The following is a 27,114-nucleotide window of genomic DNA, read 5'->3' as shown; positions in this document are numbered from 1 at the left end:
AAACGAGCTAAAATCGAGCCGAATACAAGTCGAACACGAGTTTTATCGAGCCTATTTACAACCCTAGCCTCACTTTGAAATTAACATGTGAGGTTGGAGTTTGGGGTCACTTTTTGATTTCACATTCACATCTCGACCGTTCAGTTCTTAGGTACTAATGTATAGATCATCTCTGCAAAATTTCATTCAAATTGATGATCGTTAAGGCATTGAAAACTGCTTTAAAGCTAGTACGGTTCAGGGTGGACAAATTCAGCTCGTCTATTGGTTTAAGTGAGTTAGGTACCTTAAAGATCATCAATTTGGCTGAAATTTTGCAGAGATGATCTATGCATTAGCACCTAAAAACAAGACGGTTGAGATGCGGATATAAGACCGAAAAGTGACCCTAAACTCCAACCTTACACTTTAATTTCAGAGTGAGGCTTCACTCTGGATAGGATATATATATATATATATATATATATATATATATCCATCTAACTTGTCCAGAGGGGCAATGATATCCCTACTCTGGACTTTCTAATTACTTATGGGATGTACTGTAAAATGCAGGAACAAATGTTAGGCATTGCCTTGAAATTCCAGTTATGTTCATTGAAAGAAACTTGCTTTTGATGATAACAACCCCAAACGAGTTAGATTGAAATTTGCTTTGATTATTTTCATCGAAACAAACTTGCTTTCGATTTAGAGTCTTTTGAAAACTCACACATGGGCTCCTTATTTATTGTGGCTAATTGATTTCTGTTTCTATCTTTATATGTCCAGGGACTTCTCTCTTTTATTTACAATGCAAAAACTACTGTAAAGTATACACAAGGTATGATTCTGTTCTGGTCTCCTTTGAACTTGCCTCTAGTTTTGTATTTTTAGTATTTGTTTTGAATTAGATTGAGTCATAAAATTTGGTCATTCGGAACCAATAGTTGTGTTACGCAGTCTCTTCCACAGTAGGTCAGTCTCCTATATCATTCATGGTTTTGCATCTGTGCATTAAAATATGATCTCTTAATCTATTTTTTGAATCTCATTTAATATGCTCCTACATCTCTGTTTGGTTATGAAATGATGACTTTGCTCTCTCTTCAGAGGTTGCATGATGAAAATGAAGGGTGTTTGATATATTCACAGAGAAAGCATCTTTGGCTGCATCAGCACAGTCTCTCCCTTTTCTTTTCCTACCCTCCCTCTGCCTCAGAATCTCATTGTACTCAAAACTATCAATTTAATGTCACTATCCACTGCATGTCTCACAGTTCTAGTTTCTAGTGAAACTAAGAATGACTCTGAAACTTGCAAGAATGATCAGTTATCAGGTTGTGTTCACCTTAGTCTGCATCTCGGTGACAGTATTAGGTGTTTATTAGTTGATGGTAAGAATCATGATGATTTGGAAAAAAAAGGAAAGAAAAGGTTGTGCTAAAATAAACAAAAATAATTGTGACAGTAAAAGATTTCAAAGTTTAAAGGCTCACCAATCATCATCCAAAATGTCATACCATTGTACTTGATTATTGTGCAGTGGAGGGAGGGATTGTGCTTGATGAGAGATTTGCTTTAGTGATTTAGTTCGTGACTAGGTCTAAACTTGATTTCAACTAGCTAGTTGATTAAAAAGGAGTATGTTTCTTTTTTATTTCAGCCCTTCCATTTCATTATCAGTTAGCTTTCTTGGCGGTTTTTCTTTTAGGTTTTATGTCTGATAAAAGAAAATCAGAACTGCTGTCTTGTGATGCTTATGCTTGAGCCTTGTTCTATAGTTCTATACAGATATTTCATAAGGAGCCATTCTTCTATGGACATGATAATTACGATAAGCTAGTGAAACTAGCAAAGGTATGTATGTCGTTCACAAATTTGTCTTGTATATTTACTTTTATTTATCTTATATGGTCAATCTATTACCACTGTCCTGTTCAATTGCTTCATGTGCAATCACTCTCCTGGCAACAATAAGTAGTTTAGTTGATTTCGTGTGAGTGGAATATTTTATCAAAGGCCTTGGTTGATTTCTGAAGGCACAGCCATAAGAGCAGCTAGTGAACTACTTCTCACACTTGCTGAACGCTGACTCAACTTTCAAAAAGTAACTAAGAGTTCAAGTGAAATATTGAATTTACTAGTATGAACAATACATGTATCATGTACATCTCCCATTTTTTTCTAGCCTTTTTTTTTCCCTCTAATGTATGCTTGAAGATTTCTGACTTTATGTTATAGGATGCTTGCAAAAACACTAGAGTAAATGGTACGTGAAGCACATAGATCGAGAAAATTCCTACAAAGTTTATCTTGAAGTAGAGGAAAATAATCAACTTATAAAACTTAATTATCTTGTAAACTTTGGTAGAACCTTCATTCCTTTTGTAACATTCATGAGGAAAATTAAAATGTAACATATCCTCTCATATCAGCTTCATTCCTTTTTATATAGCTTTTATCCATTAAAAAAAAAAAAATTGGCATGCATATATTTGCATAATATAAGATGAGGCCTAAGGCAAAATTTAAATAATCCCTCCTATTTTTAAATGGGAGCCTCAATTTTTAATTTTTACTCATTTTGTGACCCTCTTTAGCGAAAATGCCCAACCAATAAAGAAAAAAAAAAAAAAAAAACCTTTGTTACTCAAGTCTAAATTACTTTAGCTGGTACAAAATGCTATAAAGTAAAGATGACCCACCAAAAAGTTAAATTTAGGCCTCTGTTTATTTTCTTTGTGATATACAAACAACCTATTAAATAGAAACTTTGTAGTATCAGTACTATGTGAGAATAAAGGTAATGACCCAAACGTGGTTAAAGTTTCTATTAATAAGCTTATTGACTGATTTGGGCCTAATTAATACATTTTCCTCATGTTATTTTATTTTTCATATTTGAATTAATGGACTTTTACAAGAACTGAGGCGTGGTTCAGGTGAGGCCCAAGGCAATTGCCTTGATTGCCTTACCCACGGGCCGGCCTTGCATGAGCCGAAACATGGGTGTGAATCCAATCGCCCCCCCCCCCCCCCCCCCCCACCCCACCCCCACACACCTTCTATCCCCAATCCAAAATCGAAACTTCACTTGTAATTAGATGTTGGCAGTAGACGATGAAGGTGAGGTTGGTCCAGAGAAACCCTAAATAGAATTTGGATTTGATTTAAAAAACAAGTTTGGGGTTTAAAAAATCAGAGGTTGAATATGGAAAGACAAAAATATCTCTTGAAAAATATGCTTTAATTAACGACGTCATAGACGGTAGGTACTACAATTGGTTCGAATATTAATGTTAGATTACCAATATGATAGTTTTTGAAGTTGATGTACTAAAGTGATGAATGACTTTTAATTAGAATACTGTTTGTAAAATTTTCTCTTAAAAGAAATATTATCAACCATTTAGGGGATTGAAATACCTATTTTAAGCCCCACTCACATAATCATAATTTTTTATGTGCTTATGACATAAACATGCAAGAGTTATCTGTAAAGCAAAATCAAATAATCAAATTCACAACAACGCAGTTACGAAACTAGGAATCAAAATATTGTCAAAAACATATCTGAGGGGCTTCAAACCTCGCCCCTAACAAAAATAGATTTGCCATACATCATCTTAAAATCCATAATTGAAAATATAAAGAGTTGAATTACAGAAAAGATAAAAACCGTAAATAAGGAGGTGAAGGCCACGATTTCAATTTTAGGAAGCCTTGGACGCAAGAACCTCCATGAAGCACATTATGGCGAAGCTTTATGGTGTTGATGGTTGTACGAATTTATGAACTTGTAAGTCATAACTCGTACGTATTATAGATTTCCTTGGTGTATTAGGGAAGTGTACATCAAGATTTCGGAATCTCTTCACCTGACATTGTTTAGGGTATGCATCCCTTGAGCTTTTCTGCATCTTCCTTCATTGTTCTGTGTCCTGTTAGGAATCTACCTTGAAACTAGGATCAATAGTGTTCATATCGCAAGAAATAACAGTCATCACATTCAAATACTTCACTCTTGAGATCACAATTATCCACAAGCCACAAATGACTGTCGGATTAGAACTGAAAGCATGTCATTCGAGCAACATATATAACGTACGTCGTATATTATATGGTTTGGGGATATTAGTGCAAGAGAAAAGTTTGGAATTGCTGGATTCTTCTTTCACTTCTTTAATTATATAGCAAACCATTATTGATTAGTTAATAGGCATACCAGTTTAGGTAGCTGATGTTCATGAGACTTGGAAAACAGTACCGCAACCTAATTATGATTAATTTTCACACTTTTTTATGTTTTAATTCAAATATTGAAAGGTTAGAGTAGTGAAAAAGAAACTAAACGCCGCACGCGCACCAAAAAAAGGTCAAGTCTTCAGCCGAGGTCCTGTCATTCGGCGGCACCCTCATCGTCGTTGTGAGGCTGCCGGACGGGTGATGATGGTCTAGGGTTCACTCGCTTCATGGATCTGCAGTGGCTCAAAGCTTGTTTCGCTTGATCTGGTCTTGTTTGGGTCGAAGCTTCTAGTTCTCTGTGGCTGGGGGAGTCGTGGGTCTGGTTCAAGGGGTGGCGCGGGCTGGTGTTTGACTTCAGGCAACGGTGGCAACGCAGCAGCATCGTCGGGATGCAGCCGGTGCTTTAGGGGCACATGAGATCCTTTTCATTTTGGATCGAGTCTGGAGTCTTTCAGGTTCTTTGTTGTCCTTGCAGTGGTGGCGGTGTGGTGTGGGCGACAACGGTATGGTGCAGGCGTGGCAGTGGCTTGCTTGTGGCGTGCGGCATCCTCAACACAGGAAGGTGGAAGTGCAACATGGCTGGGTTAGCGAGTTGGGCCTGGGGTTTTGCTTTTCTTTGGGCTAATTGGGCCATTAGTTAGTTTTGTTTATTTTCTAGTTTCTTTAGGCCTTTTTTGGGGCAGTCTAGTGGATTTTTTTCCTACCTAGTTTAACATTTGGTCTTGGTCTTTGTCGCTTAATTCTCAGTGTCTCTAGTTGTATACCAATTGAGGTCTCTAGGCGACTAGATTTACTATTTTATGAGTTAGGTTGGGAGGACTGAGCCCTTCTAGCGCCTCCGGCGTAGTACCAAAAGGGAATCCCGCTATGTCTACATACTTGATTGTATAATGAGTAGGTCTATTTCCTATGTACCACTGTGGGTATCACCACTATCTTCTTGTCTGTCTAGATGGCAGCGGAAGGGTATGTAATGACATGTTCTGGCTTATGATGAATATATTTTTTCTCCCTCAGGCTCGATTCAAAAAAAAAAAAAAAAATCTCAAATATTGAATCTAAGCCCAGATTAATCATGTGAGAAGGACTAAATTGGGATCAAGTATCAACTGGAGACTGCACATCATGTCAGATCAATATAAGTTATAAATAGAGTCAAGCAAATCTAGGATATGTACTTTTGCAGAACCTTGCCTAACATCAAATTAACGATAGTGATTACTAAGAGCAAGTTCACCCGTTGGGTCACCAAGTCACCTAATATTCATTACTTTTTAGTGTTAATTTCCACTCTCTAGGTCACGGGCGCAGTTTCCAATAAGACCTGGGTCACCATGTCAGCTTGCAGGTCACCAGGGTGACCCAGAAAGTGACTCAGGGCACGAAAACACTATTCACTACTTTTTAGTGTTAATTTCCACTCTCTGGGTCACAGGCACAGTTTCCAATAAGACCTGGGTCACCAGGTCAACTTGCAGGTCACCAAGGTGACCCAGAAAGTGACCCACCCAGGGCACGAAAACGCTGTGCCCGTGACCCAGAAAGTAAAAATACACATAAAAAGCAGTGAATAGTAGGTGATCTGGTGACCCACGAGTGGACTTACTCTAAGGAGATGACCATGAATCCATGATCACCCCTGAGCATTTACAGATAATCAATACATGATCAAACAATAACAGATTTTTAAGATTCTACTCTAATTTTATTCTCAAATTAACTTATATTTGATCAAATACTGTATCTCCCAAATACTGTATCTCCAAAATACTCCCCCTCCCTATCATCTTCACCCAAAAACACATTTTTCTACTTTGGCATCCGAGGGTACTTTAGAGGCATTGTTTCCATGTCATTCCCATCACTACTATGCTAAGGAACTTCAAGTCGAATTCAATGCATAAACGAAGATATCAACAAACCACTAATAGTAGAAGTTAATTTTTATTTTTTTTTATTTTAAAAAAGGATCAAAAGGTTTCACTCATGCCCTCATGGTGACTCGAACCCATGACTTCGTACATAGGTAGTGGGTGAGTAGAAGCTAATTCATTCACAAGTGAAATGATTACAAAAATTGAACCCACAAATATTATTATTCCCACACGACAATAGCATTACAACTAAAAGCATATCGAGCAAAATAATGTACGCATATTACATCAGGCCGGGGATGTAAGAGCACTAAAAAAAAAAAAATTGTCTTTACAGTTTGTTAACATGGAAATAAACTATTGGAGTCTAACTAAACGATAACTATATATCTTATTCATTTCAATGCAGACAACAAATGCACTAATTGGGACGGTGAAATAATACTGTCCAACCTAGATTTCAATCAATTCGCTATCACTTTGGCACAAACTTTGCAAGCAACAATATAGAGGGCGACAGGGCGTAGCTGTGACGTAGAAAATGCATATTCATGAAGGTTACGACTATATGTTTCGGACGTTTTCTACACTCAAATGCTAAACAGAGGCCAAAGGCGACATAATATCCCACCGACGAGTAACACGTGATTGCATAAAACATATACAAGGTAGAGCATGCATGGGCCTAGAAGGTTTGCATAGCTTGAAGAGGTAGCTTAGGATAGGTATTTTATATATTGTTGGACACAAGAGGATGATCCTATAATATTATGACTTTGGAAATTGTCTATTAGCTACTGTACTAGATGTACTCCCGCGCGATGCTGCGGGTTAGAATTTTTATTTTTTCCTCTAATTTGTTTGTAGAGTCACAACTGTAAGCTAAGAAAAGTAAACTCAAAATGTTATCATTTTACTGTACATATTACAAAAGCTGGTTTTAACAGAAGAATCATCAAATTACTACTGATATTCTCTTGCTGTCATGCAAACTGCCATAATCCCTGCATTGTTACTGGGAACAAAGGAAGACGTGTAAATTGGTTCTACATGAGCTTTCCACTGCATTGAGTAAATATTAGAGAATCAATGTAAGAAAAAAGTATCATAACATGATTTCTTATCTTACACAATATGATGGAAAATCTTGCTCAGCTATTCTGTTTTCTACAAAAGCTCAATGTATTTAACCACAGATTCTCTGATCTTTGAGTAATAATCAATTCATACATAGCTGCACCTTGGAGTATAACCTTAGACAACACTTACCAAATTCCCTGCCCCTATTTCTTCAATAATTTCAATTGTAGACCCATCTTTTGTAGCTAACATTAAACATCCATCCATGAGAAATTTCATGCTGCCAGTTCCAGAAGCCTCATGTCCTGCGGTGCTGCACAGGAATCATCAGTAAGCCTTCTTACAACATGATAGAAAACCTCTGAAAATCTTTATATAAAGAAAAAAAGAACTGTAAGATGAAATAAGAAATAACTTATATCAATCATGAAGGAGAAAAATGACCTTTTCTCAGTAAGTACCCATAAGGCCTACAAACACTCAACAAAATAATATTGGCAAAAGCAGATAGTGTCGCTAACCAACAGATAACAAACACATCACAGAACTGGATTTTTTTTGTTGCTAAAGCCAAGGTCTATCTGCTTAAAATCAGTACAATCTTCTTCTTCTTCTTCCTTTTTTTTTAATTTTTAATTTTTGTCAAAGTTGCTTGCCTTAAACAGCCATGATGCAATATTATTACTGATAACAAATGAACAGGATTGACTTATTTATAGATAGGACCAGAAATGGAATAAAGATCTACACTCTTTGTAGGAACTCAAACACTGCCCGAATTCAAAGTGATAATGACATGCAAAAGTCGATCTGCCTTCTGTATCCGAGAAAGGATTTAACTTTTTAAGTAACAAAAGATTAACCCTTATGGCCTTACCTGATATACGGGTCCATGAATTTTATCAATGCAGAGCTCTGCATCATGTGGTAAAGTCAGATCACCACATGCTGAAACAGAAACGATATCTGGAATATTAACTTTTATAACTGTGTCCCCTGATCTTCCAGAGTCGCTTTCGGGTACTTGCTTTTTGTCACCTTTGCTGACCTGCTGAAGGGATATAGATAGGGTTTAGGTGTGCAGTCAATTTTTCTTTTCTTAATACACACTATAAATAAATGAAGAATTATGAATCAATATAATGAATTACCTGTTGAAGCAAAAAACATTGACTAACACATTATCCAGTCTTTCATTAGCTGCCCCTGCATTGATACACCATAGCAATTACATACATTTTCAACTCCATAATGTAGAATGGAAGAATAAAATTTGAAGCATTCTAACTCACCAATGTAGCTCTTTCCTGCTGACAATAATTCAATGGCCTCTTCTGTTTCGGTGGCTTGTTTCTTTGCCAAGGCCTCTTTGGAAAGTACTGCATGAGGCTTATCAAGAGCTGCAAAAAGTTATTTGGGTTGTCAGAACGTCCTTTCTTGCTAATTAGAAAATAACTTAGGTTGGTATTCAAGTTCACGATACTTGAGTACTTATGTTAAAGCTGCAAACTTGAAAATCAGCTCTAACCCTGAAACTGAATCAAACATAGAAATCTTTCGCATCAGTAACAATTTTCTTCAATAGGAAAATGCATTAAGCAAAAAACCAACAAATGTTCATTCCCAAATCAAAGCACATAGCAGAAATCCAGAACATCAATTCTGAGAGGGAAAGTTATTGTTGCGTTTTCTCCTGACCACATTTTTCAATAAATGCGTCTGCCCCTTAGGAACCACTAGTTTGCAAACTCCCACCAGTTTGGATCAACCTTTCTGAATCCCTGCACATGATTCAATGATTTTGGAGACTGAAATTAAATCTCTACAAAGACTCTCCTCTCAATTAGAAAACTTCACAGGGATGACAGAACTCAAAACATATACCCAATCACAATTCACAGGGATGACTGCAAAATCCTATTCTATTGAAAATTGTTTTACTTCGACAACAACACTTGGTTTAATGCAAAGAACACTCATTTCAGAACTCAGAGGCTACAGTGAGCTCCAGTAAATAATGCAAGTAAATTTTTTTTCCTCAAATTGGACATACCTTCGGGCTTCAGGGGTTGGCATTGCATTTACTCCCTTCATGGGTCATGATTGCAGAGTCCTCATACTCTTCCCACTTCACATAAGGGCAGTATTTCCGAACTTAGAAAAAAAAAAAAAAATCAGCAATCCAAAACAAAAACCCAGAATTAGATAAAAGAAAAAACTTACATCCGCAATCCAAAACAAACCCAGACTCAGATCCCTCTTCTCCTTGTTTCTCGTGAAAGCTAGTCAGTCCAAGGAACAAAACGCCTGAGACGGATAGTTTCCCCGAAAACCTCCCCTCCTTCTTCCTCTGATTCCACTCCGCCATTTTAACCTCGCCATTGAAAACACATTTTCATCCTTTCCGCTCGTATAAAGTGGGGATGTGAATGCAAACCTGTAAAGCTACTGGCTCGTTGAACTGAAATTGGAATAGAGCGAATGAAGCAGCTACCTCTCTCCTTCCCTTTCTGTGGAGGAAGCAAAGACATGTAGAATGGGGGTAAGGAAGCAGAGACACGACAGGGGCTAGACAGGTGTCGGGGTAATTTCGTAAAAGAGCATACAGGAGAGGGGTAGAATGGTCAGGGAACTATTCAGTTCGTTTGTCCTCACACTCTGTTTGCGTTTTAGGCGTTGTTAGAATTGCTTCCTTGGCGTACGTTGAAAGCTCATACATGCTTAGCATAAGTGTTGATATATATACCTATTCCGATCCTAGTGATGTATACATGCTTTGTCACTTTCTAAGCGTGCGCATGTGCATGCCTAATGACATTGATCGATCAGATCCTATGCATCAACTCATTCTTTTTGGAACGCAAATTTTTGATTCTTTATCCCATTCCTAAAAACTCGTATGTTTTTCTTTCAAAAAAAAATTTGTATGTTTGAACTTTTTAATAGAAATAATTCAAGCTAGTCATTCTTCCATCTGTTTATATTTTGTAAGTTTGGCAGTGTGCATATCCACATGCAAGGATCTCAGGCCTTCTGAATTGGCTGAAGCTGGTTGTACAAATTTATGAACTTGTAAGTCATAACTCGTACGTATCATACATTTCCTTTGTGTATTAGGGAAGTGTGCATCGATATTTTGGAATCTCTTCACTTGACAATTATTTAGGGTATGTGCTTGTCTACTTATTCTTCCTTCATTGTTCTGCCTTAAATGAGGAATCTAACTTAAAACTAGATAGGATCAATCGTGTTCATATCGCAAGAGATCACAATCATCATATTCAAATGAATACTACACTCTTGAGACCTTCAAAAAGGAGATCCACAAGCCACAAATGACCGTCGGATTAGAACTGAAAGCATGTCGATCGTTCCAGCAACATTTATAACGCCTATGTCGTATTACATGATCTAGGGATATTAGTGCAAGAAAAGTTTAGAAATGCTCGTTTCTTCTTTCGCTTCTTTAATTATATAGCAATCCGTCATTAGTTAATAGGATTCTGGATTGCCTCATACAAGTTTACGCCAGCTGATGTTCATGAGACTTGGAAAACACTGCAAACTATGATTGATTGATTTTCACACATTTTTTTGTTTTAATTCTCAAATATTGCATCTAAGTCCAGATTAATCATGCGAGAAAGACTAAACAGGCATCAAGTATCAACTGGAGCCTGCACATCATGTCAGATCGATATAAGTTATAAACTGAAACAACCAAATCTAGGAGATGTACTTTTGCAGAACCATGTCCAATATCAAATTAACGACAGTGATTACTAAGGAGATGATCATGATCACCCCTGAGCATTTACAGATAACCAATACTTGATCAAACAATAAGAGATTTTTAAGATCCTACTCCCATTTCATTCTCAAATTAAATGATGTTTGATCAAATACTAGCTGTATCTCCAAAATACCCCCATCTCTATAGTCTTCACCCAAAAACACATTTTTCAACTTTGGCATCCGAGGATACTTGAGAGGCATTGTTTCCATGTCTTTCCCATCACTACTATGCTAAGGAACTTCAAGTCGAATTGAATGCATAAACGAAGATATCAACAAACCACTAATAGTAGAAGCTAATTCATTCACAAGTGAAAGGACTACAAACATTGAACCCACAAATATTATTATTCCCACACGACAATAGCATTACAACTAAAAGCATATCGAGCAAAATAATGTACGCATATTACATCAGGGGATGTAAGTGCACTAAAAAAAGTTTGTCTCTACAGTTTGTTAACATGGAAACAAACTATTGGAGTCTAGCTAAACGATAACTATATATCTCCAAAGGGAAGCTGTTGAACAAAAGAATTTGAATCATCACCCCGTGGCTTGGTCTTGCTTCTGCTTTCTCCAGAAAGATTTGATTACTGAAATCAAAGGACTTTGCACAATCAAACCAACTATCAGTCTCAGCTTCAGACCAGCTGGGGTGGGGTTATCTTTTTCCCTTGAAATTGTTGAGGCTTTTGGTAAGCATCAGAGCAGTAGCATAACACTCCCGTCCTGAGGAATTTCGAAGCTTCAAGTCAGTAGCCGTATGAGTAGTTGATGACATCAATTTGTTTCTGAAGGCAAAACCTTTTCACCAACGATGAGTCTCACTATTGGATTCAGCTTTTGTTGGCTACTTTTCTTTGTCCTGTAATCGTTAAGCAATTTGACAAGAATGGCCATTTGTGAAGGAGGTAAGAGCCTTGTGAGCACGGTCAACAGCAGAGGAACATCAACTATTTGAGTAGCTGTCATTCTCTAAAAGCAGCAATAGCATTAGTACTAGCAGTTCTCCTCTAAATAAACGCACTAGTTAAAGCGCTCCCTGTGTAGATGTTGGATAATCCTTCATGAAAGGAAAGGCCTTGAAGCTTACAACATAAGTAGGAAAAAGTGGGAGTTCATGAAAGCAACATATAATACCTTAGCTATATGGTAAAAATGCTAGTTGTATCAAAAGCTAAATTTTCAACCAAGAGGTAGTTGTCAAACAAGTAAATCTTAGTAGTAAACCTATTACCAATTATTTCCAAAATGAACTATACAGAACATACCAAATGAACATTACGAAATGATATGCACGAAACATAGTTTGTGACTAGATAGCAACAGAACAAAACCATACATGGTCACTAACCTCTTGACGAATTGTTTCCAAACAGTTGTAACACATCCCTCACATCTACACCAGAAGGATTTATGGCTAGTTCATCACAGAAGATACGGTTGATTACGTTAAGCACTTCAAGAAGTGCTGCTGCAAGATATCCACATTCATCAGTCTTTAACTCAGCATAAGACTTGCATTTAGGTAGGCCCATTTTGTGCCTAAAGAAACAATACTTCTCGACAACGATTAGATTGTCCCGGCTTTCCTTTGTCCATGCCGCTTCTGTATCATCAAGAATCAAAACATTAGAATAATTGCAGCCAACCACAGCATCCAGACTCTTATATCTCCCCACGATTCCGTGATCCTCGCAGGATATGACTCTAGAACTGGAAGGGAAATACTCCTTCCTAGGATCAAGCAGGGCAGCCATTAGACCCGCATAGTACCGGTTACCCTTTGTGTATATATACAGCTCAAACATCTTGCTGGCTTCATCCAAGAATCTCCAGACAAAGGGCCTGAGCTTGGTGATCACAGTTTCAAGCACGAAAACATCTCGATGAGGATGGGTTCCGATCTTGAGATAGTCTTCTTCAGGTGTCAGATTACAGAGTTGAGTGGTGTGGAGGAGTGTGTGATCCAGATCAAGAACCAAGTGGAGCTTTCTGGAGTTGGAATTGAAACTCAGTGCTCTGGCAAAATTAGGGTTAGAACAACATTTTGAAACTTGAAAAGAAGAAGCTTTTGGAAATGAAACATTACCATTGACATCCGGCGAAAGAGTTGCCATCTCCGGCGAGTCGAGAGTGAAATTGATTTAGGAAAGAGAGAAAGAGAGACAGAGAGAGAGCTATTTTTTTTTTTTTTTGAGATGAACAGAGAGAGAGAGAGATAGAAAGAGAGAAAAAGAGACAGAGAGAGAGACCTATAAAGGAGTAGAATATACGCGGTTGAATACGCGTGGAGTAGAATATACGCGGTTGAATACGCGTTTTGATTACTGTATAAAGCGTGTTTTATACAAAAAGCGTAAAAATAAAAAATAAATATAAAGTTTTTTTTTTTTTTTTCAAAAATTATTGAACTTAAAATGAGGTTAAATTGCTATTGGACACGTTTTTTTTTTTTTTAGGGTCCTTGACTAAAAGCCCCAAAATAAACTAAAGTTATCCTACTTACCCTAACAGCAGATTTTTATTCTCACTAACCCAAATTAGAGTATAATGACCAGTCTACCCTCAATCTAATTAAATAACTACATCAATGCCGCTCTCTCTCATCTCTCGATCACACACACTCTCTCTCACGATTTGGCCACATCCCCGTCGGCGTGGTCGCCGATCGTAGGAAACGAAGACAACAGTGAGATCGTGCAGAAGTCCCAGTAGAATTTCGAAACGGATCTTCAAATTTCGCCGACGAAGAAGGCGAGGATGTGAGTGATGGTCGAGATCGACCTCCTCGGCGGTCCAGAACGACCTCACTGGAGAAGAAGGTTTCCATCCCCTTGGGTCCTTGCCCTCCGGTCTCTCTCTCTCTCTGCCATGAAAGCTCTGTCGCTCTCTCCTCGTCGAACTCAGTCCTGGTGCCATCTGGTTTCTCCCTCTCTCTCTCTCTCCAATCTCCAGTTCCGGCGGAGGAGCAGTCTGCCTTCTTCTTCTTGCTGCTCCAACAATGAGCTCGACGACGTCTCTGGCTGAAGACGCTGCTTCTGGTCAGCTAGTCAGCTCGCCGCTTCTGGATCAGGACCAAGATGCTAAACGACATCTCCGGCTGAAGACGACTTCTGGTCTTGAGTCTCACAGTTGAACTTCGATAGGGTGCCCAAATCTTTTCTCTGGGTGCCCAAATCAATTTTTTTTTTTTTTAAGTTATGGGACAGAAGGAAAGAAAAAATAAGTTTTGAATGTCTATTGGGGCGGGGGGCGGGGGGGAATAGACGTCTATTGGAGAGCAATAGACCTATTGAATTGATATAATCTCTTCGTTTTTTTTCTTTAATCAAAGTTTTATTTGTCTAATTTTAGGAAGATTAGTTCTCATTCCGGCAACTGAAAGTTCTATTAGGGGGCAATAGACGTCTATTAGGGGGCATTAAACTTTCCGGTGAGGTTTTCAGAAAAGTCTGATGGGCGGCGACCGGTGATCAGAATCCTGCGAAAGTTGGCCGGAATCCAGCCGCCGGTGACCGGATTCCGGCGAAAGTTGGCCGAAATCCGGTCACCCCGGTGAGATGTTCAGAAAAGTCCGATGGGCGGTGGCCGGTGACCGGAACCCACCTTCTTATATTCTATTTGGGTTTTTTCTCACACTTTCATTTGGTTCCTTTTTTGTGCCTTCTTCCATGATCTTCTTTCTATGAGATACTCAATCTGAAATAATCACAAAAGAGTTTTATTTTTTTATAGAAATATATCAGAACTTTACTAACCTTGAGAATTATAAGTTGATATTTAAATGGACTTGATGAAGGCTATGTTAATCTGCAATCAAACAGTGAAAGGACTAAGATTTTTATGCATCATGCAAGTTGCCAAAGAAAAGGCAACCTGCATTTTCCCTTCATTGTAGTTTATGGCACTACTTTTTCCTCGAGCAGACATCAAAATCAAGCAATGAATTTACCTTAGAGAATCAGTTTACAACTAACTTCCTTACCTGCATAAGATGAAGAAAGAAGGAAGAAGGAAGAGGAAATAACTACTTCTGTCAAAGAGTTTTGAGATTCAATGAATTGTTCTTTGCTTCATTTCAACAACTATCCTATTAAAATTGAAAATTTTGTGAACAAAAATGAGTAAAGATCGATTAGACCATGATGGTACAAAGAACTTGGAAAACAATTAATCAATATAGAAAAAGGTACTAACAAAAGAATGAGATAAGTTTATCCATCCCACTCTGTTTTCTTCACTCTTTAACTAAAGAGAACTTAGTTAAACAAAGCCATCAAATATAAGACACCAGGACTACAATTTAATTGCATACCTGAGTGGGATTGGATAAGAACTGTAAATTCTAAAAAATTAAATAAGAGAAAAAATATTCAAAATGAAAATTGCATGCATACCAAAACCATGAGATAAGTTTCATTTGTGGTAATTGCTGGACGCCAATTCGTTTTGGTCTTCTGTGCAAACTGTAAAATGTGTTCTCTTTTGTTATTTTCCTTTTCCTTTTCCTTTCATTTGTCTATGTACTCGATGCTTGATTGCTTGTTCATAGCGATACCCAATTGTAATTGACACCCAAAATCAACATGTAAATACAATCCAATGGAATAAAAACAACAGAAAAACCTAAACAAATTGTCAACGTTGATGGTTTTCCACTCTGGCACTTGGTGCTGTAACTAAACATGAAAACCTAGCAAAGGAGAAAAATTCTTCTACGACCCATAAAGAAAAAGAAAAGAAAAAAAAAAAGGTGTTTGTGTTCCGTAGACACTGTCACACGTAAGAACAATTATAAAAAAAAAAAAAAAAAAAACACAACACAACACACAGAGATTTGGAGCAATCAATGGCTTAATGAATTTTATCGAAAAAAAATCATACCTTAATGAAGAGAGAACAGTAGGAACGCATAAATTAATTGGAACGCAAGATCAAAGGAACGACTTACCTTACTTGAATGAAGATTCAAAGAACGTGTGGGGTATCTCCTGTGTTGATAAACTCATTCCTCATGAATTTGGGTATCTCGAAAAGTTTGTCAATTAGAAAAATTATCAATTATGAGGAATCGAAAATGGCAAAAACTAAACCTGATAGAACCTCCTTTGATCCGGCTTTAATGTTATAATTTCATCGATCTTCTTGTGTTGCAGTGAAGCAAGTATGCCTACGGGAGAGATTAAACACAATAAAGGAAGAAAGTGTTATTGGAAAAAAGAAATTGAGTTCTAGTGGGAGTTAGTAACTTCTTTTCTTCCTCAAAACGTGGCCGTGGGTTTACTGCTAACTGTAAGAGGGAGTTGTGCATTTCTCTTTTTACCCTTTATGTATTAAATTTCTAACGATAAGTAATTTAATAAACCAAGGGCAAAATTAGGGTGAGAAGAACAATTTGAAACATGAAAAGAAGAAGGAAATGAAAGATTACCATTGAGATCAAAATTTTCCTTCTCCTGAAACAACATTGGTTGAGACAAAGTTGCCATCTTCAGTGAGTCGCTCCTGAATTCAAATGCGGGCAAAAGAAATAAACCCTAGAATCGAATCAAGTAGGCAAAGAATTGAGAGTGGAATTGAATCCCTAGGAGTTCGAGACAGCAAGGGAGGGCGAAGTCACAATATAAATCGTGTAAACGGCTATAAGGACTATTTTTTTAGAATACACGTATATGTTACGCAGTGGTATACGCGTTTAATACAAAAAACATGAAAAATATACTTTTAAAAAAAAATATTAAACTTTTTTTTTTTTTTCAAATGCAGGCAAAAGAAATAAACCCTAGAATCGAATCAAGTAGGCAAAGAATTGAGAGTAGAATTGAAACCCTAGAAGACCAAGACAGAAAGGGAGAGGGAAAGCACAATTGATTTAGGAAAGAGAGAGAGAGAGAGAGAGAGAGCCAAGTCAGCTAACGGCTATATAAGGAGTAGAATAGACGCGTAGGTGTTACACGGTTGAATACGCGTTATCGTAACTATATAAGCGTGTTTTATACAAAAAACGTAAAAAAAAAAAAAGTTTTTTTTTTTCAAAAATATTGAACTTTAAGGAAATGAGGATTAAATTGCTACTGGACATTTTTTTTTTTTAATTAAACCTGATTGTGGAGATTTTGCTACTGGATTATGTTGGCTGAATATATGTCATTATACCCAAGATACAGAACTCCTAAGCTAACATCATTGAAGCCTATTCAAAGGAGGGGAATTGAAAACAGAGTATCACACTCGGAAGCTCAAAACCTTCTTTTATATATGCGTTTGTTTTAGGTTTTTAAATTGAAACCCGCTCTAACTTGTCCCTCGATTATCGACTGGCCATATTAACTTATCAATTTTACTCAATTGCACCCACTTTTCGAAATCTTGCAATTGTCCCTTCATTGATTGAATAAACTTTCGTCCAATTCTATCACTAAATGTCCTTTCACACCAAAGATCGACATTTTCATCTATTTACATTCTTTTTTCATGGAATAGAAGGTAGTATTTAGCGCTAGGAATTGGTTTGTCTGGTACATCTGAAGTTCTGAACAAGTGTCCATATGTTCAGTCCCTCCATTTTGTTGAAGAATGTCGGGACATAATACTTATGGTCTGTAATGCAATTAAAGTTACACTAGCTTGTTGCAATATTTACCTTTACAAAAATATTTGAATTGAAAATGAAAAAATGAAAGAAAAAAAATCTAACAGGGTACAAATACAATAATCAAGAATATCTAATGGGTGTAGCTATTGCCACCCTACCATATGCTCAATTCACCATACATCTAAAATTTGCCACCCAAATTTCCAATGCTATCCCTAGTTACAAAAAACAAAAAATAAAGACTGAAAAAATAAATGAAGAAGATGCATACGCCGTAGAGAATCGATCACCACCGCTTGAAAATCTCATGGAATATGCCACCACTAATTGAATTCCCTGTGTCCTTCAACGGTTGGTCTAGGGAGAAAAGTTACGGGTTTTTATGTATTGCTCTCATGGATTGTAGGGGTTCCCTCATATTAAGAGAACAACACAAGGACTAGTGAAAGAGAATGATGGCATCTGAGTTGGGTGTTGATAGTGGTGGCGGCAGTTGAGGCAAGGATCGCCGGCTAGGTAGGTGCAAATATTGATCTTCATTGTTTTTTATTCGTTTATTTTATTATTATTATTTTGATCGAGGGTAATACGAGAATATTTGACTAATTCTTTTCATGTATGTAGAGTGAACTAAGTATATGGTAGGGTGGCAAAAGCCGCACCCTATCTAATTCCATTAAAAGATTGTATTTGAATTGACTAATACTGATGCAAAATGACAAGCGTAGAAATCAAATAGAATTTTGCGATCAAGAAATCAAGTAGGATGTGTAAACGGCAATGTATGATTGAAAATGGATTGAATAGGGAGCTTGGTATATATACTGAAAAGAAACAAATAAGCAGCATGCAAAGTATAGCACCAAAATTTCCTCAAAGAAAAAAAAACGTATAGCAACAACTAAGATTCCTTTGAACGTTTGCTGGAGTTGTCTGAATAAAATATGGATGTTACAGCAATCAAGATGGCTGAAATTAAGGCAGCAATAAAAGTGAAGACAGAAACAATTCGAGCATGTGCCTTCATCCCAGAAGGTATGTTCCAGACAACTGTACCAAATGTTGAATCAGAACCATCAATATCTGGTATCCTATATAAACAGCCTTGATTATGTGACTTTCCCTCAACACTGCAACGCATGAAGAAATCAGGTGTACCAAATTTGACTTCCCAATAGCCACTTTCATCTAGAGGCTGCAACCAGAAAAGAACAGTAAAATAAGGCAATGCAGCAGGCTTTCTACAGGCAAAAAATGGTGATATTGTACAATGTATAGTCCAGAGCACAAAAGATGGTCCACTCATATTTTAATTGTACCATAACAACAGGGAGGCATATGTATATAGACAGCTATTGTTAGATCTGCACATGTTTATTAATCAAACTCAGCCTTCATACTGAAAACATTCTTCTTACTACTCTCAATGCATTTGCTGTCATTCATAATAATCTTATTTTGAAATATACTTGGCCACACGTTCCTATTCTGACAATAAATGTGTAATGCTAAATGAAAGTCCTAGTTCAGAAGTACAAGTAGCCCAAATAAGCCAGATACAGTTACAATTTCATTGGTGTTCTTCACTTACTGGATATCGTGCATGTAGGGGAAGCTCTAAATTGATGGTAGACTCTTTACTCGGACCCAGCAAGAGATCATGACCAACATCCATGTGAACCTCTACAGCAGAACGATTGGAAAGAAAAGAAGGCAATTCCAAATTTGTATCTCCAAAGACAGCTATATTGCCGTACACTGCATTAACGGGGAAAAAAAAAATCCAATTACCAAAAATTAACATCAGTGCCATATGGCTATACTCAGGACAGCAGGTTATGGTAGTATCTAGGATGAAAAAGAATTACCACCACGCTGAAGGAGATGTTGAAGCTCAAATGGATCGGCAAATACCCCAGATGGCAGTCTCTCAATGACTATGACCTCACAGTGGTGAGAAGGAAGCTCAAGTATGGATTCTTGTTCAATCTTAAGTCTAAAGGACGACGTAAGATGACGATGAGAACCATTCCCTATCAGATTGCGATGCAAAATGGAGAGTCTTAAAGCAAGACTCAGATTATGTGGCAGCACCTCACACAAACCAATAGGAAGTTCTTGTGCTATAAAATCTTGGAAATTTGAATCTAGTAGGTCTTCATATTTTTCATAGTAAGACTGCAAAACATAGTTCTTGGAGCTACAACTAATACTTGAGTCACTATCATTAGAGTGTGGATCACACCTTTTTACCTGAAAAATGAAGGATATCTGTAAGAGATTGGAGTCTTTAAAGTAACATGAAGAGGGAACAGGAAAGTCAGTAAACATCATAGTATTTACTTTTTGTCAATATGGATACAACTGCTTAATGAATGAAACAAGTACATTAGAAAGAGAGGAAAAAAATTACTATTTAGGTCGCCAGAATAGGTAATTTCTACTAAAAGTTAAAAGATTTATTCATTTCCAGAAACTTGTAAGGTGATTTCACATCATAACTCTATAAACTTGTTGGACACAATTACAATCTATAATAGGTAGGGGTAAGGGCATTGTGAATGTTGATGAATTTTTAATGCTTCATTTCAATCAAAACACTATTACTCAAGACATCTGTGAATTCCAAAATGTGAACTTTATTGTTGTTAGTGTCAGAATCCATACTCTCATTCTATATATGTGTTTCGGCAGTAAGTTTTTCTCTTCTCAGACAATCTGGCATGTCCAACATCATCAGATTGTGAATCATAACTGTTGATTATGTCAAATGGTCTTGAATGTTCAGTCGTAATTCACTGTGTAACAACATACTATCATAGATCTCGCAAGTGATCATTCCTACTGTTTCAGGTATATCATTGATGATGCAACTGGACAAGATCACCAGAATTATAGTTTTAGTAACATACATAAGTATCCAATATCACTAAACACTAATATCCTGATAGCAATTGGTGGTTCTAGACAATGGGGAGGTAATTTGACAAACAGGGGTATGGCTGTTTCTAGTACTCAGATCAAGCAGGCTTCTGAGACCAAACTAATATTCCTATAATTGATTGCAGAAGTGAAACAAGGAGCTTGTGAGCTACACGCACATGCCCTTGATTGATAATCATAATAGTATAGCAAAAAAGATTCATTTGCAAGATTTCGACTATAAAACCAGAATTCCCCAGTTTCTAGCACATTCTTTAATGATGAAGCCTAAGAATCTCCAAGGGAAGAGAACCTCAAATTTTCAAATTAATAGCATCCGGAACATGGTAAGTCAACCGAGAGAAACAATCATTAATTTCAAATAAAGGGATTGGAGGCTTGGAGCAGAAGATAGTGAAGATTAGATGCCACTGGGGTGCTCTGCTTGAAAAAATTCCTAAAAATTACAAATACAAACATACTACCAAGAAAAGACACATGGATACCTATTTAAGTCCCAAAATGACTGTAACTGAGCATCCCAAACTGAAAAACCAAAGATGTTCACCCCCTTAGTCCAAAACGTCGTCGGAGCAGCTCAACACAATCAATATAACTCTATTAGAAACCAAACTGGGATATATCTAACAATCAAGAACCTTCCTAAACAGGAATGGCAAACCCAAATTTAATGGCCATATACACTCTTTATAGACATCATAATTTCCAGGGAATTATCAGCTACAACCATAGAACAAGAAAATGGAAACAACTCCAATGCAACAATATCCTATAGATTTACAAAACTCCATAAAGGTAGAGCACTGACCTCATTTGAAACTGCAGAAGAACCAATGCCAGAGAAGAATACCAATAAAACCCCCACTAACAAGGAATAGCACAACCCAAAAGTTCTCCTCTGAGTTTCCATTATACCAAGGAACTGAAACAGAGAAATACTCTAATAAACACAAAAACCCATGAATATAGAACAATCCTGAATCCCAAAACTAGACATTTGCATCAGAACCAATCATAACATAGATGTAATTTCTGGGTTTTAAGGGTATTTGCAAAGTACAGAAGAAAAAAAATGAAATTGCAGAAAATATATCACTAACCTGAATCAGCAATAGCTATCTATGCAGATCTTCTTACTCTGTTCTGAGAGAAAAGCCATGAAATTCTCAGCTGGGTTGGCTTCAGCAATATATAAAGGTCCAATTACACGTGTCACCTCTGTGAGGGTGGAACTGTAATTTTAAAGACTCGAGCTTTGGAAATAAAAGCTCAATAAAGTTCAAAACTTTGGGAGCCAAAAGAGCCCAAATTGAAAACCCTATTTGTGTTTGGAGGAACCCACAATCAGATTTGGGGATTTTCTTCCGCAAAAATTAGGAATGAGTAGTTCGTCACCGGCACATTCTTCGATTTCGACGACGGCGATTGCCGGAGAAAGAAATGGAGGCAGCAATGGGAGTGGTGCAGCTGCTTTGTCCACTGACGATATCTACTTCTCATCTGATCTCATTTCGATTCAAGATCGAAAAGACGAGGCAATGCTTGGTTTGTCATAAACCCTCTTCCTTTTTATGCTTTAATCTCAATTTTTTTTTTTTTTGTTTACTAGTTTCTCAATTTGGTTAAGTCATTCCAATTTTGTGGTATGATGGAAAATTGGGTCTTGGATATATTGGTGTAGCGTTTATATATACTAGTTAGAGAAGCAAAGCCAACTGGGTGTTTTGTTTGGGGTCAAATCACACTTGAGACTACAGTAGTTTGGGTCCAGTAAATGCTTTGGACATTTGGCTTTCCCATTTGTAATGTTAAACAGGACTGTACAATTTGTTGCAGTTTCAGAAAAGTATTAAAGGGATGATGGTATAGGTTAAATTCAGTTGTATACATTCTACTCGATTATCAAGATATGCTTTATTTATCATGCATGTTAAGACTTCCCTTGCGATAATAACAAGAAAGGTGACAGGGGATCACCTTGTCGGATGCCTATTGTAGGTTGAAAGGATTTTCTGGGTCTTCCATTCAATGGAACTGAAAATGTGACAGTCTTCGACCACAGCATGACCAAATCCACCCACTTTCTTCAGCATAACATCCTCCAGAAAGTGACATTCAATTCTATCATATGCTTTATTCACATCCACCTTCACGGCCATATCATTCTCATAAGTCATTACTAGACTTTCTCTTTAGGAAATGATGCACCTCATAAGAAGTAACTATATTAACTGGAATCTGTCTGGCATGTACGAAAGCTGCTTGATTAAATGAAATCAGCTGAGGTAGTAGAGGTCTAAGTCTGTTTGCTAGTACTTCAGAGAAAACCTTGTCAGAAAACTTACACAGACTGATTGGTGGAAATTGAGAAATGACCTCAGGACTAGCAACTTTAGGAATGAGGAGAATGCTTGTTTTATTAGTAGACAGCTTCTTTCACTTCATCCCCTTCATCCATGGTAATAGATTTCAACAAATCACAGTTTCTGATGTCACCATCCCATCCATACACCCCAATACCCCTCATTGCAGTCTCTAGGGCGATGAGTAGAGATTAATTTTGTAAAGTAATCATAATATCCCTGTGCAACATGATCTAAATCATCAAGCCAGACTAGACTAAAAAAAAAGGAGAGAATTTTGATTTTATTTATTTATTTAATCTATCCTCAATACCCCTCACGATTTTTAATCATCTCCGCATGATTTCTCGTTCTTCTCTGACTAGTACTGATGTGAAAAACTCTTGTGTTTTTATCCCCAGCCTGTATCCACCTCACCCTGGACCTTTGATGCCAATGAATTTCCTCCCTGGTCCAATGCTCATCAAGTTGATAAATAATGGCCTCCATCCTGTCAGAATGTTCGTTATAAGATCCTTGATTATGAAGAGAAACCGATTCACTCATTAAAGAGTCAATTTGTTTCTTTGAATTGCCAAACTTCTGTTTACTCCGTTCCATAATCCCCTCTTTGCTGAAGTTCAGGTTCTTTCTCCATTAAGTTGATAACCTACAGTAGTATAGTTTCCCCAACATCTTGAACCACTTCAGAGTGTTCTGGATCCCTTCTCCATTTCTCCTCAAACATAAATAATTTGGGGAATTTAATATCCTTTTGCAAATAAGACACAATCACACATCAATGATGTAGAAATCAGTAGAATATATGTACTAGGCCATAATTCTCACCACTCCATATTCATGAGAGCACTGTCCGGTCTCTCCTGGCACATTCCACCATCATTGAATTTCCTAAGTGAAAGGAGGACTGTGTATCTTACTGACATGTCTTTAGTGTATCGACAAAAGTGTGTGAGGGGTCAGTCTACAGTTGTGGAGCTTAAAAAGCCTGACTGGATTATTCTTTGTTTAGTGTTAGGAATGGAGAATATGAAATATGTTCTTTTCCAGGAAAAATAAACTCAAGTAGACCAAGCACCTATGAAGATTTTATTTAGATCAGGGAGTTGAAGAATCAGTATTGGGATGCCTTTTTCTTATGGTTGCTTGGCTATCAATGCATATTGCTTATGTGAAATGAGTGTTTACTTTCTCAATTGCAGTTTTAAAGGCCAATCTCATGGTTGCACTTAATAAGGAGGTTAAATCGCTTGATGAAGATAACTGGATGTTTGAAGGGCCACGGTCCCGTATCAACTTGATATCTAGACAAGGTTAGCCCACTGATTGCCTTGTTTGATGTTTGCTTTTACCTTATCCCATGTGCCTTTTGGTTTTGTGTCATCCGTAGTCTTTACTAAGAAAACAATAATAAACAATAATGCCCAGTTTTAAGGTATTTGGACCATTTACTGCCTGTCATGAATGTTGTTGCTAAAGTAGTTTTTCAGCACATTTGCTTCAAGTTCATAGACTTCTTATGGTCAATTTCTGGGGACATCCCAGCACTGGTAAAGCCATCTAGGCAATATTCTTCAAAAAATAGTAAAAATTATGGAGGGGCTGGTATTGCTGGTACACAATGATGTCTAAAGCATTCAAAACTTCAAACAATAGTTCAGAACTTCAGATGCAACATATATGAAGGAGGCTTTTCTTGCTCCCAGCCAAATTAGGGTTCGATTTCCACTCCATTTATTAAACCTGTAGCAAATTATTTGGACATCATGATAAAGTAAAACTGGTGGCAACCTAAATGCTGTGAAATGCATTAAGGTGCTTGGAGTTGCACATTCAAACCTCCATCCACCATGTCGGAGTTGCATATTTGGCACACATATAGTCGGAGTGGATTGTTTTGTTGGTTACACAACCACAGAACCTGGTCAGGTTAACGTGAAGTACTTGATCAAACCTACAGGGTATCCAAAATCTGAACCAATCTGGTCAGTTTGAATCAGATTATTTGAACACTTCTAGTATGCCAAATTTAAGAATCTTCATAAGTTGCAATTATTTATGAAGAAAACTATGCTAAACCTTGGAAGTAGGAACCTGGGGGACAGTACTGTGAACAACGTAAGGTAATGCTTCTGCAGTTATCAATGAGAACTGCATGGGAAACGCGAGTGTGTTGGTTGAGAAACATGTGTCAGTATAGACTGTTATGTCTTGCAACGAATTTTATTAACAGTTCCAGACATTTAGATTCACTTGTTGTCAGTTGCAACACCAGATGTATGAATATTGCTAGTCCGTTGGCTCTGTTGATGGGAGAAGAGAATGAGGGAAGAAGTTTGTTCTGTGTTCCCTTTGTTCGTTTTCATTTTTTCTTGTCTGTGGTTGTTGGCTGAATTGATAGGGTAACTATCTACAAAATATCCTTTTAGCTAGCTTTACTTGTTAACTTATAAAATCTCTACTGTTCCACACTCAGGGTAAGTAATAAATTGAATTAACGGACATATCTAGAAATCATCATTATAGCTACCTTAGTTTTCAAATTTCTATACTTGCCTACATGCAGGGAAAGTAGTAAATTGAATTAAGTGTCACTATCTATAAATTATTCTTATAGCTAGTGAAGTTATCAAATTTTTCTACTTTTCGCAGATGCGGGTAAGTACTAAACTATATTGCATATCTGAGATCCAACAAAAGAGCATTTAGAAAATGACAAATATTTGTGTTGTGAGTTGTGACATTTGACGTTCATTTTTCTTATTCAGGGGGTTTTCTCCAGAAGCGACTGGGAATTTCAAAGAATTGGAATTTGGCGGGACCAAGATGATTTTCAGCACCTCATGCAAGATGTTGTATTTCTTTGTTTATAGCTTTGTAGGATCCGTGAGGATCTTGAAGCCACATTTACCTTTTTCATTTGCCACTGTTTTTGAGGAGTTGACATGTAAATGAAACAATATCAGCATCTGCAATTTTATCAAGTTTGTCCATGAAACAATATACTTTTGGTTCGTGTAGTTGAATTTTGTTTCCCTGTGTCGTTTGGGTAAGAATTTAAGGAGTCCACTATGCCCCGAAATCTGAACCATTGTCTATAGTTGAATTGTATGATATGTATTGTTTCTTGACTTCTTAGACTAATCATAACAAAAAAAGTTGGATAAAGTTAGTTGATATTAATCGATCCATGTCATTGTTCATGTTTCATATATGTGGTTAGTGAGTATTAATCAATTTTTCTGTTAAATTCATCAATCGGATGACCAACTGCCATTGAAGATTGCCACTGGTGCACTAAAAGGGCAACCACAACCTTCAAGCGTGCCCAGAGTGAATTGATGGTGACCATGGACATATGTACATAGAAATAGTATAATTTAGTAGAATTTTTGGATGGATGTCTTCGGTCTAGGGATTTTATGGATATAATTGATATAAACAATCCATAGCATTGTCATAATTAATTCATCTACACACCACCGGTACTAGTATGAAGTACGAAAACAAAACTCCATTATTAATTTCTAATCTTTGATGCAGGACTCAAAACAATCATGTGGAATAAATGAATACAAATACCCCACATTGTTATCATAGAACTAACTTAAAGGCGAGAATGATGTGTGGCCCCGTAAAACTACAATGTAATGCAGAGAAAAATCAGTAATAAGTTACAATTTGACGGTATTTTGGGAGCATAATACAGTTTGTTGTACGATAATGTAACATCATATAAGTCAATGCAACTCATCTGAGTGAAGAACAAACTAACAGGAAAGCTGTGGTACCTCCCTTTCGAATGTCACATAAAGCTTTCTGTGGCATCCCGAAGGGAGGTGCCATGAAAGTAAGTTCTTGCAACTTGTGCGCTAGTATTCAAAACATTTGATCATTTTGAAGAAGCACTATTTAACATTACTTAAAAAGATGTTTCCATTATTTACCCTTTTCTGTTTTATTCGTTAATTGAAAAAAGATGTCTACTCATTTTCTGCAACTGCATGTTCGTTTTTAGTCTAGTTATTCATTCTTTGACTATACCGATAACCATTTCATTTTGACTGAATTTTAACAAATACCGTAGTAAACTTCTTTGTACGTTTTTAACGATCTCTAAAAGTTATTTAAGTTGTGTAGACATTCTCATTTTTAAATAACTTTCCTCACACCCATATTTCTTTCGCTTTTTCACAAAGACCTGCCTTGAAATCTACTTAACTAGCTTGCT

At 37.0% G+C, this 27,114-nt stretch overlaps 3 protein-coding genes across 3 annotated transcripts; 1 reads left to right on the top strand and 2 right to left on the bottom strand.

Annotated features, from left to right (window-relative positions):
* Nucleotides 1-12,328: 12,328 nt before the first annotated feature.
* On the bottom strand, nucleotides 12,329-13,099 carry LOC112177736 (RNA polymerase II C-terminal domain phosphatase-like 4). Its single transcript, XM_024315998.1, has one exon. The coding sequence runs from the start codon at nucleotides 13,097-13,099 to the stop codon at nucleotides 12,329-12,331; it is 771 nt and encodes a 256-aa protein (XP_024171766.1).
* Nucleotides 13,100-18,374: 5,275 nt separating this feature from the next.
* On the bottom strand, nucleotides 18,375-21,770 carry LOC112179756 (phosphatidylinositol-glycan biosynthesis class X protein). The gene is made up of 5 exons (XM_024318234.2): nucleotides 21,621-21,770; nucleotides 21,329-21,442; nucleotides 19,446-19,830; nucleotides 19,169-19,335; nucleotides 18,375-18,772 (listed from the first exon to the last, which is right to left on the bottom strand). The coding sequence occupies exons 2-5, from the start codon at nucleotides 21,428-21,430 to the stop codon at nucleotides 18,479-18,481; spliced, it is 948 nt and encodes a 315-aa protein (XP_024174002.1). The 5' UTR covers nucleotides 21,431-21,442; nucleotides 21,621-21,770; the 3' UTR covers nucleotides 18,375-18,478.
* A 47-nt stretch (nucleotides 21,771-21,817) lies between these two features.
* On the top strand, nucleotides 21,818-25,939 carry LOC112179757 (protein SAMBA). The gene is made up of 3 exons (XM_024318236.2): nucleotides 21,818-22,065; nucleotides 24,086-24,196; nucleotides 25,652-25,939. The coding sequence occupies exons 1-3, from the start codon at nucleotides 21,900-21,902 to the stop codon at nucleotides 25,711-25,713; spliced, it is 339 nt and encodes a 112-aa protein (XP_024174004.1). The 5' UTR covers nucleotides 21,818-21,899; the 3' UTR covers nucleotides 25,714-25,939.
* The last annotated feature ends 1,175 nt before the right edge of the window (nucleotides 25,940-27,114 follow it).

This window comes from Rosa chinensis, chromosome 7, assembly GCF_002994745.2.
Source record: "Rosa chinensis cultivar Old Blush chromosome 7, RchiOBHm-V2, whole genome shotgun sequence".
In the NCBI taxonomy this organism is placed as follows: domain Eukaryota; kingdom Viridiplantae; phylum Streptophyta; class Magnoliopsida; order Rosales; family Rosaceae; genus Rosa; species Rosa chinensis.
The sequence above is the reverse complement of the archived record's forward strand: the minus strand, read 5'-3'. Positions and strand labels throughout refer to the sequence as shown.

What these genes read in the sequence shown, in the direction of transcription:
- LOC112177736 (XM_024315998.1), bottom strand. Translation starts at nt 13,099, where the DNA reads ATGGCAACTCTTTCGCCGGATGTCAATGGTAATGTTTCATTTCCAAAA.
- LOC112179756 (XM_024318234.2), bottom strand. Translation starts at nt 21,430, where the DNA reads ATGGAAACTCAGAGGAGAACTTTTGGGTTGTGCTATTCCTTGTTAGTG. An exon ending in CTTCTGCAGTTTCAAATGAG is followed by an intron (nt 19,831 to 21,328) that starts GTCAGTGCTCTA and finishes TTCATTTTTCAG; the next exon opens with GTAAAAAGGTGTGATCCACA. An exon ending in CCCTACATGCACGATATCCA is followed by an intron (nt 18,773 to 19,168) that starts GTAAGTGAAGAA and finishes TTCTGGTTGCAG; the next exon opens with CCTCTAGATGAAAGTGGCTA.
- LOC112179757 (XM_024318236.2), top strand. Translation starts at nt 21,900, where the DNA reads ATGAGTAGTTCGTCACCGGCACATTCTTCGATTTCGACGACGGCGATT. An exon ending in AAAAGACGAGGCAATGCTTG is followed by an intron (nt 22,066 to 24,085) that starts GTTTGTCATAAA and finishes TCTCAATTGCAG; the next exon opens with TTTTAAAGGCCAATCTCATG. An exon ending in CAACTTGATATCTAGACAAG is followed by an intron (nt 24,197 to 25,651) that starts GTTAGCCCACTG and finishes TTTCTTATTCAG; the next exon opens with GGGGTTTTCTCCAGAAGCGA.